The sequence below is a fragment of the Cydia amplana genome, chromosome 27 (genome assembly GCF_948474715.1).
Source record: "Cydia amplana chromosome 27, ilCydAmpl1.1, whole genome shotgun sequence".
In the NCBI taxonomy this organism is placed as follows: domain Eukaryota; kingdom Metazoa; phylum Arthropoda; class Insecta; order Lepidoptera; family Tortricidae; genus Cydia; species Cydia amplana.
This window is the reverse complement of record NC_086095.1, coordinates 3,926,533-3,941,672: the sequence shown is the minus strand read 5'-3', so window position 1 is coordinate 3,941,672 and position 15,140 is coordinate 3,926,533. Positions and strand designations below refer to the sequence as shown.

General features: G+C 37.2%; 2 protein-coding genes across 2 annotated transcripts in view; one reads left to right on the top strand and one right to left on the bottom strand.

Moving 5' to 3' along the window:
• Positions 1 to 14,130, bottom strand: part of LOC134660466 (fatty acyl-CoA reductase wat-like) — a 57,815-nt gene extending 43,685 nt beyond the window's left edge. The window contains exons 1-2 of the mRNA XM_063516221.1: positions 14,114 to 14,130; positions 1,950 to 2,145 (exon numbers count right to left, since the gene is read on the bottom strand). Of these exons, the coding sequence (XP_063372291.1) occupies positions 1,950 to 2,141 (192 nt within the window). The 5' untranslated portion in view covers positions 2,142 to 2,145; positions 14,114 to 14,130. The remainder of the gene's footprint in view (positions 1 to 1,949; positions 2,146 to 14,113) is intronic.
• On the top strand, positions 10,188 to 13,027 carry LOC134660405 (uncharacterized). The gene has a single exon (XM_063516143.1). It carries the CDS (start codon positions 10,188 to 10,190, stop codon positions 12,993 to 12,995), a length of 2,808 nt encoding a protein of 935 aa, XP_063372213.1. The 3' UTR covers positions 12,996 to 13,027.
• Positions 14,131 to 15,140: the final 1,010 nt, after the last annotated feature.

The window sequence follows — 15,140 nt, the reverse complement described above, 5'->3', positions numbered from 1 at the left end:
AGAAAAACATCAAGGGGGAGTGATTCTTGTAATGGTTTTTCTCAATTTCATAATCATGGTTCCATCCAATAATTTTGGTAAATCCTTACTATGATAAATGAGAAAATAAGTGTTACTTAAAGGTGTAACCAGCAACACACTGCCAAGAGTTGCTTATAGTTGTTGTATTCGCCAATAATTGCATCTCATGCTATCCTTTGATTTCTTTGATATTCCTATAATAATTAGGTTTTATGTGGTATTTGGTGGTATAAATGAAAATACTTAAGTACCTATTAATAAATAATAATATAAAAAAAAAAAAAAAAATCAGCCTTTATACGTCCCACTGCTGGACACAGGCCTCCTCTCATTCGCGAGAGGGCTCGGGCTATAGTCCCCACGCTAGCCCAATGCGGATTGGGGACTTCACATACACCTTTGAATTTCTTCGCAGATGTGTGCTATTAATAAATAAGGATCAAATTATTTTGGTTTCAACTATCTATAGGTACTATACGATAGACAGTTTGATGAAATGATATCACTAGATCTCTAAATAATGTTATAAACTAAATATACCTACATATATTCTGAAAACAGTTAATGATAACTAAAAAGGTACCTAATTTAAAATGAAATAATAAATCATTGTTAATCATTAATCAATGATTTCATTGTTCCCATACAAAGCCAAATCAAACTTTGAATACTTATCTCTAAACATCTACAAGTTAAAATTATCATTGAAGAAGTTTGTGCAGCGTAATAATAATTGGAAATTAAACGAACTTACCTGTAAGTGAAGTTCATTTCAATTATATTAGCTGCACAAACTTCGAAATGATAACCCATCCCACCCAGTACCCACGTTGTCCTGAGACAACCAGGGATTCGTGTACCTACCTATAATCCCTGTCAAAGTTATGGTAATATTGGCTTTGCTGAATTGGGGGCCAAGTTATTCCATCAATTGGCATATTCACTGCCAGCGTGAGCTACAAGCATAGCGGATACCATATGTTTTTTCCGCTTTGTAGCGATAAGTACCTAAGAATAGAGAACCCTAGCGGGCTACTGGCAGTGAAAGTGTTATGTCTTGGCTTGTTACTCTAAACTAAATGACATTTGACAGCTGACAGCGCGGGAACCGTTCAACGTAGGAGTTAAGTTCATAAATCAGATACATATTTTTAATTTTGGCTTTGCCTCTCTGTAACATTCATGGAACAGGCTACATGATAAAGCGCGTACTACAAGTTAAAATTATCATTTCGAAGTTTGTGCAGCTAATATAATTGAAATGAACTTCACTTACAGGTAAGTTCGTTTAATTTCCAATTATTAACGATGCTCCGATTTAAATACAATGCCGCGCGACGCTGTGCGGCGTAAGCGCCATCGACAATAAGGTCCCTTTTCATAGATAATGCCCCATATTACTAGAATTTACTAAATGCTCTTTGCTCATACTAACTTCTAAGTTTTATTTTTTCAGTGGTTATAATATACATACACCTGTACTGAATTCTATTAACTTTTTGTTTTGTTTTACTATGGAGTCAATAAGAGAGACGTAATGTGTGTCGTCACCCAATCACTAAATGTATTGGGATGAATTCTTACCTGCCGGTCTAGCCAAGGTGACAATCTCTATCGCTTCGACAACGTAACGCTTTGTGTCTCTATCACTCTTCCATATATTATTAGATTTATTAGTGCGACAGTGACAATTGTATTGACTTATATCTCAGGACTGGCCTTACGTGCTCTAAAAATGGTACTAGTTGCGACCAGTCGAGCGGCCGCGCGCGCGTGATGCGAACTCATCAACCAATCGCGTTGCAGCGTTTTCACACCGCTGTACTGGCCCCATTCATGCTCCATTCTTATTGCCCATAAGGCTAGTCCTGAAATATATATATATGTCAATGGTCAAAATCTATTTAATTACCTAATCGTGTACTCACATGTAAGTTATCCTGCAGCTCTCTACTCAAACTCCTCACTTTCTCCAGCTCTCTTATCTGTGTCTCCGTGGGTTTTCCGTAGACGTCGCCAGCAGGTTTCTCGCCCTTCGCGACGGCTTCCGACCAGCGCTGCATCTTCTCCGAGACCTGGGTGGAGGCCAGGAGTGGGCTCACTTCGTCGGAGAAATTCATGGCTCTGAAAGGACAGCTGGATTTAGCAGAAGCTTTAAAGATTCGCCTGCAAGCTCGGCCGAATTTCACCTTTCCATATACAAACGGAGTTTCGTTCTCATTTTAAAACTACGTGTTGAATTGTAATGAAACTTTGCACATACAATGACATGAGGTATGTATATCTAGTTAATTAGTTTATATAGCTCCAGTTTTAAAACAAACGAAATAGAGCAAAAACAAGTTTCATATGAAAAACTAATCGCTGCATTTTTTTAACTATGGTATCTGAAGCTACATAAACTAATTACAGGCATATATATATACCTTATACTCAGCAATCTAACTTAATAGCTACTTAATCTAAGCACACAAAACCTTTACAAATTATACAACTAAATCTTCTTTAAGAGTCACTCTAATATTAATAGGTGAAAATCGGATGAAAATCCGTTTAGTAGTTTTTGAGTTCATCGCGAACATACAGACAGACAGACAGACACGGCAGGGAACTTTGTTTTATAATATGTATTGCTATACTACGGAAATGCAAAATATAGTCCGTCAACCAAATCTTGTCAGTAGCAATGTAAAGCAAACTAAAGTAGGGCAACACTCAAAGAGCAGTATTGCGCTAAGAAAAGCAGCAATGTACATCGAACCAACAGATTTTTTTTTCCGCTGAGCGCGCCCTGCGTACGTCAATTCAAATTGTCACTCGCGGTTTATTGAAAAAAATTGAAACATGGACGGACAATTTAAAAGCGATGTTAAAACAATGTTAATCAAAATGATGAACAAATTTGAAGATATCAAAAACAACTCTAAGTTTACTAAAATAAAATCATATCAAAATGCAGATAATTAGATAGTGCATATATTTGTTATTTACAATATAATATGCCACTTGTTAATGTAAATTAGTGTACTGTTCTGGATGAATATGACATACCTGTGTAATTTTTTTGATTGGTATATATTGTACAATATACATATTAAAAATAAAACAACTGATATTTGGGTGTTTATTTAATTTAAAGGTAAATAAGATAAGGGTCACTTTTCGACTTGGTTGCGTTGTACACGTACATAAACCGCCATAGGTAAGTATTGTCTGAAAAGATACTACCTACTGCGAACGCCTTATATTGGGCAAGATTTAATCCTGCAACAAACATATGGATTAGGTAGGTATTGCGAAAGAACGGCGATATAATCAAGGCTCTTAATACTGTTTAAAAGGTTTACCTTTGTAAATAGTCACAACTGATTGCTGAAAATATTAGACATGTGGGCCTATGGACGGTTTCCAGGACACAATTTATGGTCTTGTTGGATAGATTTAGGCATACGTTTTAATTTTATTTATGCCTTTTCACCCTAAAACACAAAAACTGAACATAATTTTAAAAGTTCGAAAGAGTTCTTCCAATACTTGTCATAACCTCAATTTTTAGTAATGTTTACCATCAACGAGCATGATTGTACATTGTAGGCCCCTTAGCTTTGCTTATTCTTATTTAATGTATTGGTATTTAATGGTGACAGCAGAAATATCTCTTGAAACAGAAACGATTCAGAATGAAAACCAAATGAAAACAAATAAGGTGACGGCTGTCATTCACGATCCACATTCCACAGATAAAACACAGATGACACGCGTTTTGGAATTATTTGAACACAGTGTTGCTAACCCGCGATTTTTCAAATTTGCCGCCTTTTACTACTGACAAGATTTGGTTGACGGACTTTAGCCATTAAACGGTAGCACAATACGTCGTTGATGACAATTATAAGATACTATTTCTGTACAATATTGCACCTTATGTCTTTGGCATAAGATGGAATATGAATTAATTATTTGAAACGTTAACTGTGCACTGTATACTTAGTGGTATGTATTTTATTATGATTGAGTAATAATGGTCTGTTATTTTCGTCCCATCAATATAATACGCGCAGAGTAAAATACCCTATAGTTATGTTACTGAATGAGAATACTATATAAAATAGTATTGCATAAAGCAACCGTTGTTTAAGAGAGGTCAAAAAAGGCGAGTGGCGTGAGTAACAATTTGAGGCGAAGCCGAAAATTGTTAATAAAGACGCCACGAGTATTTTTTGACTCAGTTAAACAACGTTGCATACAATACTTTTTCTACGACCAAGCACTTACTTTGAAATAAAATTGTAAATTTAACAAATATTTTTAATCCAAGAAGTAGCAAAAATGGAGGGTACGGGCGGGAAAAGAATGAATGAATGAATGAAATTTAAAAAAAACATGTCTATGGTTCACTTATCGGTCAGAGATGACATTTAAAATAAGGTTGGCAACACTGTATTTCATTCAATATTTTTTAAGTGGTCATTACACGAAGTATCGTAAAATCGCCAAAAAGATACTGCGTGTATGCACAAATTCTTTTTTGGGGCATAGACTAAAGACTTAAATTGTCTTGACAACTATAAGGTAGGGTTTTAAAGGTAAACGACCCTTTAAATGACAAATAAAAGTACGGGAGTAGAAAAAAACCATTTATGCACATATGAGATGATTATTTGTAACTCCATTTTGGGTTTCACGGGCCTATAAATCCCGGTCTTTTGATAGGCTTGCGTGGCGATATAGATGCAACACGTAGATGCCCTTTGGAGTACTTAAAAGTTTTTTTTTAAGGATTATATATACCATCTTAGTGTCATACGCTATTGTGTATACCATCTAATATATGTTACTACACTAGTGTCATACGCTACTCAAATGTGACGTTATCTATGAAAAGGGATCTTATTGTCGATGGCGCTTACGCCATTATTAACGATGCTCCGATATAAATACAATGCCGCGCGACGCTGTGTGGCGTGAGCGCCATCGACAATAAGGTCCCTTTTCATAGATAATGCCCCAAATAATCTAGGAACAAGTATTAGTGTTTGTATAAAGACAACAAGGTTGGTGAACTACTTATAACCTAAGCGGGGCCTTGCTTACTGGTTCTCCCTGATACATATTGTAGTAGAATTTTCCTCTTTTGGTGTCTATATACTTGTACAGTCGCCATCAGATATATCGGAGCGGCCGAGGCGCTCAAAAATATCCGAACACGCACTCTAAAGCCTTGACAATAGAGGCGTGTTCAGATATTTGTGAGCACCTTGGCCGCTCCGATATATCTGATGGCGACTGTAAGCTGTCTTATTTGCAATAGGCGTAATTAAGAGGCCGCACCAAGCTCAGTTCTCCATACAAACTTAGTTACGCTCTCATTTAAAAACGACTAAGCTAGATTGCTCTGTACCGTAACTTTGTACTTAAAATACGAGAAGGTGTGTTAGGTGTGGCGACCACGTACAGTACAGTGGCGTTCGAAAGTGAATGGATAGATGTCGACCGTAATGTTAATATTACAGTGGAAACATGTCCATTCACTTTTGAACGCCAGTGTACATCGTGTGAAGCCACCTTTACAAAATAACCTATATCTCGCCCTACGCCAGAGGGGTTGCCAGTGCGTTGCCGGAATTTAAGACACGCTCTTTTCTTGAAGATTTGTACGTCGTATTGTATATTTACATCTATTCTTTAGTCGCACACAGCGCACACTTTCATCTACATACCTACCTACCAAAGGCTTAAAAAAAGTTAAAAGCGGAGAATAGTTATTTCAGTTATTTTTGTAGTTTTTGTACAACAAGAGATCAAAGATTGACATTTCTTCGAGTGCTTATTTTGAGTCCCGTGCAAGCGAAAGATTCTAATTTAGAATCTTGAACGTACTAAGGAAGTCAAAAGCGCACGAGATGTAAATAACTTTGATCTCGTGTAGTACACACAACTTTTCACCTCAGCAGTGAGGCAATATTTTTTTTTCTTTTATAATACTTACTTAATAAACAAAACACTGTTATTTGAGACTAACATTAAATCTACATTACATCATTCTTAGTTCTATCTATCTATTACCTAATCGACCACAAAAATAACTCTGTTAACGACTTAAATAAATATTCTACAAATATGTAGAATATACACAAAAAATCTTAAACGCGTAATATTTTATCTCATTAACAGCTTATAAATTTTAGTCGCACAAAGGATGACTCACGCTAGACCGGGCGGGGCCCGGAACGTGTCGTCCGACATGTCATTTTCTATGACGGCTGATCGGTGATCACATAGTGCTTCTCATAGTCAACGAAGCGCCGGAAGCTCAGGCCCGGCCCCGGGCCGGTCTACCGCTGTCTTAAGAGCCTATCAACGTGCACACTAGCGCCACTGCTAAATAATCGTGATTATTTAAATTTAACGAAATATATTTAAAAAAAGGGGCCGCTACGTACTGTTTGAATTAAAGTACCTTTTGAATAGGTACATCAATCTAGTTTCTATGTTGCTGGATTCGTCAATCTATGCGTCCAAATAAAGTGTTTTTTAAATATATTTCGTTAAATTTAAATAATCACGATTATTTAGCAGTGGCGCTAGTGTGCACGTTGATGGGCTCTTAACGTTTAAATGATAAACACAGTGTCTTGCCTCCAAAATAGGCTAATTTTAAAGTGTAATCTATATATATAAATGCAAGTGTCCTGACTGACTGACTGACTGACTGACTGACTGACTGATTCATCAACGCAGAGCCGAAACTACAAAAGCTAGAAAGTTGAAATTTGCACACTAGGTTGCATTTGTAAAGTGTACAAGAGATAAGAAGCGATTTTGAAAAATTCAACCCCTAAGGGGGTTAAAAAGGGGATGAAAGGTTGTATGGGGTTCAAGTTTTAATTTAAGCTAGAAATTTGAAACTTTGTGAAAATGTATTATATTAAAAAACAAGAAAACTAATTTCAGAGTTTTCGAAAATTCATCCCCCAAGGTGGTGAAAAAGGGGTTGAAAGTTTGTATGGAGATCAAATATTTTTGTGAGTGTGTGACTTTAAACTTTGTATATGGGTATATTATTATAAGACAGGAAAAGTAATTTCAGCGTTTTTGAAAATTCATCCCCTAACAGGGTTAAAAAGGGGTTGAAAGTTTGAATCCATTACAAATGCTTTGAAACTTCTTTGAAAGGCATAATAGCCGATTACAAAAAAAAAGTAATTGCGACGTTTTAGGAAATTCAACCCCTAAGGGGGTAAAAAAGGGGATGAAACTTTGTCTTGGGGTGCAAATTTTATTTTAAGTTAGGACCCTGAAACTTTGCAAAAAGGTATTAAATTAAAATACAAGAAAACTAATTTCAGCGTTTTCAAAAATTCATCCTCCAAGGTGGTGAAAAAGGGGTTGAAAGTTTGTATGGAGATCAAATATTTTTGTGAGTGTGTGACTTTAAACTTTGTATATGGGTATATTATTATAAGACAGGAAAAGTAATTTCAGCGTTTTTGAAAATTCATCCCCTAACAGGGTTAAAAAGGGGTTGAAAGTTTGAATCCATTACAAATGCTTTGAAACTTCTTTGAAAGGCATAATAGCCGATTACAAAAAAAAAGTAATTGCGACGTTTTAGGAAATTCAACCCCTAAGGGGGTAAAAAAGGGGATGAAACTTTGTCTTGGGGTGCAAATTTTATTTTAAGTTAGGACCCTGAAACTTTGCAAAAAGGTATTAAATTAAAATACAAGAAAACTAATTTCAGCGTTTTCAAAAATTCATCCTCCAAGGTGGTGAAAAAGGGGTTGAAAGTTTGTATGGAGATCAAATATTTTTGTGAGTGTGTGACTTTAAACTTTGTATATGGGTATATTATTATAAGTCAGGAAAAGTAATTTCAGCGTTTTTAAAAATTCATCCCCTAACAGGGTTAAAAAGGGGTTGAAAGTTTGAATCCATTACAAATGCTTCGAAACTTTTTAGAAAGGCATAATAGCCGATTGCAAAAAAAAGGAATTGCGACGTTTTAGGAAATTCAACCCCTAAGGGGGTAAAAAAGGGGATGAAACTTTGTCTTGGGGTGCAAATTTTATTTTAAGCTAAGACCTTGAAACTTCGCAAAAAGGTATTAAATTAAAAAACAACAAAACAAATTTCAGTGTTTTTAAAAATTCATCCCCCGAGTTGGTGAAAAAGGGGTTGAAAGTTTGTACGGAGATCAAATATTTTTTAGATTGCGGGACTTGAATCTTTGTATAAAGCCATATTATTAATTCTCAAGAAAAGTAATTAAAGCGTTTTCAAAAATTCATCCCTTAAAAGGGTTAAAAAGGGGTTGAAAGATTGTATAGGGTTTATATTTTATTTTAACCTACGAATTTGTAACTTCGTAAAAAGTTATTTCATTAAAAGAGAAGAAAACTATTGTTAGCGTTTTTCAAAATTCAACATTTAAGGTGGTGAAAAAGGGGTTGAAAATTTGTATGGAGGTCAATATTTTTTGTAAGTACGGGACTTGAATCTTTGTATAATGACATATTATTAGAATACGAGAAAAGTAATTTCAGCGTTTTTAAAAATTCATACCCTATAAGGGTCCAAAAGGGGGTTGAAAGTTTGTATAGGGTTCAAATTTTATTTAAAGCTAGGAACTTGAAACTTCGTAAAAAGGTATTTTATTAAAAAACAAACAAACCTATTCAGCGTTTTTAAAAATTCATCCCCCGAGGAGGTGAAAAAGGGGTTGAAAGTTTGTATGGAGATCAAATATTGTTGAGAGTGCGAGACTTAAATCTTTGTATAAAGCCATAGTATTAGAACACAAGAAAACTTATTTCAGCGTTTTTAAAAATTCATCCCATAACAGGGTTAAAAAGGGGTTGAAAGATTGTATAGGTTATAATTTTATTTAAAGCTAGGAACTTGAAGCTTCGTAAAAAGGTATTCTATTAAGAGAAAAGAGAACTAATTTCAGAGTTTTTGATAATTTATCCCCCAAGGTGGTGAAGGGGGTCGAAAATTTTTATGGAACCCAAATATTTATCGGAGTGCGGGACTTGAATCGTTGTATAAAGGCATATTATTACAATACAAGAAAAGTAATTTCAGCATTTTTAAAAATTCATCCCCTAAAAGTTTAAACAGGGGTTGAGAGTTGGTAGAGGGTTCAAATTTTATTTAAAGCTAGGAACTTCAAACTTCGTAAATAGGTAGTTAGGTAGTAGGTTTTATTAAATAGTGGACTTGAAAATCTTCTGGGGGTTGAGAGAGATTATATCGAGATTATCGAGAACAATTTTATTCAGTTAGGGGCTTGAAACTTCGTAGCCAGGTTTTGAAAGACAAATCTCATGCGTTGTAAAATAATTAACAAATGATTAACCGTCCCTACTGCTATCTTTTGCTGCATAATGTTCTAAGCTAATGTAGAATTTATAACCACCAATATACAAATCCACGCGTACGAAGTCGCGGGCAACAGCTAGTGATTTTTAAGTTCTTTATTTACGTGATGTTTGCTATCAACATCGGAGGTATTTCGTCGTAATTGTCACGGCCATTTAATTAACATTTGTCTGCGTCACTTGATACATATTGAAGTGATATAGGTAGTCAATCTTAATAGTGTAACGATTATGTACCTACATTGTATGTAATGTATATGGATGATGTTGTTTATTGCAATGTATAAAACTTGTCACGTTTTGACAAATTTTATTTACAAAATCAATACAATAGTTATTCTCGGAGGAGCCTCACCTCTAGAGAACGCGTCCCCAGGTGGCGGATAGGGGAATGCTCACCAGTGCTTCGGCACTGGGGGGTAGGAGGGAAATCAAATACCTCCCGCGGACCAAACAGGCAACCCCGTCGGGCCGCTCGGACATATTCTGACACCGGGCCGGCGGGGGACAGCGGCAGCAGGCAGGCTGTCGTGCAGAGGATGGCAGCGGAGGAGCGCAAGTCAACGGTGGCATCCTAAGCCTCAGCTAGCAAGAGGGGTTACTGCCTTGGCGTCAGGCGGCAGCCGGCCGTAAAACCCACGCCATTTCATCATCCTTGTCCTAAATATGAAAAGTGCCACAAAGAGAAAGAGATTAAATGCTAGGGCGTCCCCCGTAAGCGACGGTCAATGTTACACATGCGAAATACGAAGTCTGAGATTATCTACATGGAATATTGGATCAATGAACGGCAGAAGCGCCGAACTAAGTGACGTTTTAAAACGACGATGTATAGACGCATGCTGTGTGCAGGAGACCAAGTGGCGGGGCTCTAAATCAAAACTTATTGGAAATGGATACAAGCTACTTTACCATGGAATCGTATGTAAAAATGGCGTAGGCATCGTACTTTCTGAAGCATTGTGTTCCAGACTAGTCAACGTCCAAAGAGTCAGCGACCGGCTGATGTCAGTTAAAATTGCTTTAGACAAGCAGCCATGTTTCAACATAATATGTGCCTACGCACCTCAAACAAACTGCGCGGATGCTGAGAAGGAAACTTTCTGGGATGATCTGTCGACTCTTCTACTTGATATACCGCAAGAGGAATCTATACATATAGGAGCAGACTTAAATGGCCATGTAGGGAAAAATCAGGATGGCTACGAAAGATGTCACGGTGGTTTCGGGTTTGGCACCAGAAACACTGACGGTGAAAGGATTTTGGATCTTGCAGCTGGATATGATTTAGCTGTAATCAATACATTCTTTAAAAAGAAAGATACCCACCTAATAACATATCACAGTGGAGGACATTCGACACAAATTGATTACGCAATTACAAGGCGGTCACACTTAAAGTATTATAAAGATTCAAAGGTAATCCCGGGAGAACCACTAACCACACAACACCGACTCCTGGTCACGGTATACAGACTACCAACTCCTCTTAAAGATAGTAGAAGATTGACACCAAAACTCAAATGGAGGTCTCTAAATAAACCAGAGGGAGAGCGACTTCTTTTGGAAATAGGTGATAAAATTAATACAACTGACTCAACAGTATCCTCACCAAACGAAATATGGAAGGATTTTCAATCTTTCTGCATTACAGCCGCTGAGACACATTTAGGAAGAACTAAATCCAGGAAGGGACCCTTTAGAGACACTCGGTGGTGGCGAGACGACAGTGTTAAGGCCGCCATAGCAGAGAAGAAAGAACGCTTTAAAGCCTGGCAGATCTCCCGAAATGACTGTGATCGTAACCAATACAAAGAGTCGAAGAAGAGGGCAAAAGTGCAAGTTGCAATAGCTAAAGCGGAATCCGATAGAGATATGTACGAAGAACTAGAGTCAGCTAAAACCGAATTAGATATACATAGAATTGCAAAAATTAGGCATAATAATACTAAAGACTTCAATAACGTTAAATACATTAAAAGTAATAATAATAATTTACTTACTTCTGATAAAGATATCAAAACTAGATGGGCCGAATATTATAAACATTTACTTAATGTCTCACATCCAAGAACCGTGACCATAAATACTCCACGAACTGTTATCGGACCACTTCCTCCTGTCACATTGGAAGAGGTCAAATTAGCCGTAAAACATATGAAAAACAATAAAGCCGTCGGCCCCGACGAAATCCCAGCGGAGATTTGGAAAAGGCTTGGAAGCACTGGACTGTCCTGGTTGTGCATACTCTTTAATAAATTGATGGTAGAAAATCTTCCCATACCAGAGGCCTGGCGTAACAGTTTCTTAGTCCCATTTTATAAAGGGAAAGGAGACATTAGGGATTGCAACAATTTTAGAGCTATTAAACTGATGTCACATACGTTCAAAACGTGGGAACGCATATTAAATAACAGACTAAAAGATATCGTACAGCTGACTCAAAATCAATGTGGCTTTGTTGCTGGAAGGAGCACTTCCGACGCGATTCAGGCCATTCGAATATTGGTGGAAAAAGCTAAGGCCAACAACACTAATTTGCATATGGTCTTTATAGATCTAGAAAAGGCCTTCGATCATGTCCCGCGCGAACTTATCTGGGAAGCATTGAGATTCCATGAAGTACCTGAACAGTATATAGCATTAATTCAAGATATGTATACCAATGTCACCACCCAGATAGTTTGCCCAGCGGGAACTTGTGAAAAGTTTGAAATATGCAACGGAGTGCACCAAGGGTCAATATTAAGTCCTTTATTATTTAACGTCACCATAGATTACCTAACAAGAGCTCACCAAAAACCAGTGCCATGGAACATCTTGTATGCGGATGACGTCGCCCTAATATCAGATAGTGTCAAAGACCTCCAAAATCAACTAGACCTTTGGACTAAATCATTAGAGGAAAATGGTTTGAGAGTAAGCCGTAAGAAAACAGAACACATGTCATGTTTATTTAACGGTACAACAGATCCCAACTCAATCAAGCTCTACATAAATGATGTCCCACTATCTACAGTGAAAGAATTTAAATACTTGGGGTCGATAATCAGCAACGATGGTAAAATTGATAGAGACGTAACCCATAGAACCACAGTAGGCTGGATGAAGTGGAGGCAGTTGACCGGTGTTATGTGTGATAACAGAATGCCTTTAAAAATAAAGGGTAAATTATATAAAACCGCAGTACGACCCGCCATACTTTATGGAACTGAATGCTGGGCATCAACAAAACAACACGTTCAAAAACTGCATACAACAGAGATGCGCATACTTCGCTGGTCAGCTGGAGTCACCCGGAGGGATAGGATCCGCAACGAATACGTGAGAGGCAGTTTTAAAATCGCTCCTATTGAAGAAAAGCTAAAGGAAAAGCGACTACGCTGGTACGGCCACGTACTCAGACGGCCTTCTGATCACATGGTGCGAGTGGCATTGGATCTACCAATGACGAAACGGGGCCGTGGAAGACGCCCTGCTACTTGGCTGACAACGGTCCAAAATGACCTGAAAAACACAAATATTGATGCCGGAACTGCACAAAATCGTCCTGTGTGGAGAAAGAGGACAAGGAGAGCCGACCCCAGATAATGGGAAAAGGCTTAGGTAGAAGAATACAATAGTTATTTGTACAACAAGAGATCAAAGATTGATATTTCTTCGAGTGCTTATTTTGAGTCCCGTGCAAGCGAAAGATTCTATAATTTAATCTAATTTAGAATCTTGAGCGTGGTAAGGGTAAGACAGATCTCCATGGTAACGTTGTGGACAGATCTCCATGGTAACGTATTAAAGTATGCAACTTTTCATCAATGTTTTCTTATGACGTTAGGTATCACGCAAATTTATCGTGTTAAACCGACTTTACAGACAACCATATTTTTTGTGTTTAAGACAAAAACAGTTAGTGTCATCGGTTTCTGGAATAAAAGGTATACCTAAATGTATACATATAGTTATTTATTATAATTTTGTGTACCTATTTAGGTAAACGGAAAGAGAAATTCCGTTATTTCAATCAGCAAAAAACTTTTTTTTTCATTTTTGATGCCTAAACCTTTTCTATCAAAGGATCAATCATCGTAGTTGTTAATAAAATTCAAGTCATTCGGCTCTGGAAGGGCGTAAAAATTGACTAATACGCTTAACACGCCTACCAGTGACGGCACATCAAAATATTATATTCGCAGGCAAGCCGGAGATATCGATTTTGCTACATGAAAATTCCGAATCTATCTGAACTCACACGACGTTAAATTCAAGAACTGTGCATCCATATTAATGAGATCTTTGTATTAATCAACAAAAGATCTCATCCTTTGTGAGACAGTTATATTAAAGCCTTCATACAAGTATAATGTTTAATTTTATGGTCACAATTCTAAGGTCGCGCGCGCGGCCCGTACAAATGGCTTATTAATATGTTATAACCTCCGTCTGGTTTGGAAAACGTCGTAAGTGCCGTTGAACTGTAAGAAGTAGCGGCATTTTGGTTTCCAATTAATACTGAATGATAAATGCACAAATGCATATGCAAAGAAAAACGGAGTTAAACTCAGAAAAAGTGTAACCATAACACGGTAATCGGATTACACACACACGCTCACTTTAATTCTGAATATCAATTTAAATATCGATCGGACAAAACTAAAAAAAAACACAATTTAGCTACACATTGACTTAACAAATAGATAAGGTAAGGTACTCACAATGTTTTTTTTTTCAGACACTACCGTTACACAGAATGGTTCAGGAACAACTGTCAATCCAAACTATTGTGGGTACTCGAAGGAATCGAGGCAGGGGTGTTCAAACAGCGGGCCCGTTCGCTAGTTATATTTGTGTAAATGACTGACTTTTGACTTTTAATTTATATTCTTAGTCGTATTGAATAATTATGTACTTAAAAAGTAACGGAACCTTGGCTGGTTGATGATGAATTATAAATAAAAACTTAAGTCTAGGTACTTACGCGAAATAACGGTCGTCATAGCCATTGCTTTTATACCAGGGATGTTGCGGATGCCGATTTTTTGACATCCGCAGTAGCGGATGTGGATGCGGATTTTTAAAGGCTCACATCCGCGGATGCGTATGCGGATGTCAAGATAGGTACATAAAAAACGTCAAATATTACATAATAGTATAATTTTTATTTCAAAAAACCGGCCAAGTGCGAGTCGGACTCGCGTTCCAAGGGTTCCGTACATTAAGTCCCACTCACGCTTGACTGCTCATTTCTAATAGGTTTTTTGGCTAATGGCTAATGACTAAATTACCTAGCAGTCTAGCACTTACGCCGATGCTAAGACGTTCCTGTACCGACCTGTTCCACATCCGCATCCGAATTAAACTCCGCATCAATTTTATGCGGATGGGGATGTTGAAAATAATGCGAAAGTTCCGCGGTTGCGGATGCGGATATTCGTAACATCCCTGTTTTATACCTAAACTTTTTATATGTTTAAAGGTGCTTTATACAATATGATATAATAATTGTTCTTAGACCATGAGTTGGCAGTGACCTTCCTTGCGAAGCAGAATATATAATCCTGGTTTTTTACATATTAAATACATAATAGAGGTAACTGTACGAATACAAAACTAAATGAATAACTAGCTTAAATCTAAAATAGGCCCTTGAGGCATTGTACCAAGGATGCTGGCGGCATTTCCTCGTTGTATCGCAATGCTGATTGGAAGCCGCCAATTCTTCGGTCACCATACGTCAACCAG

What these genes read in the sequence shown, in the direction of transcription:
- LOC134660405 (XM_063516143.1), top strand. Translation starts at nt 10,188, where the DNA reads ATGAACGGCAGAAGCGCCGAACTAAGTGACGTTTTAAAACGACGATGT.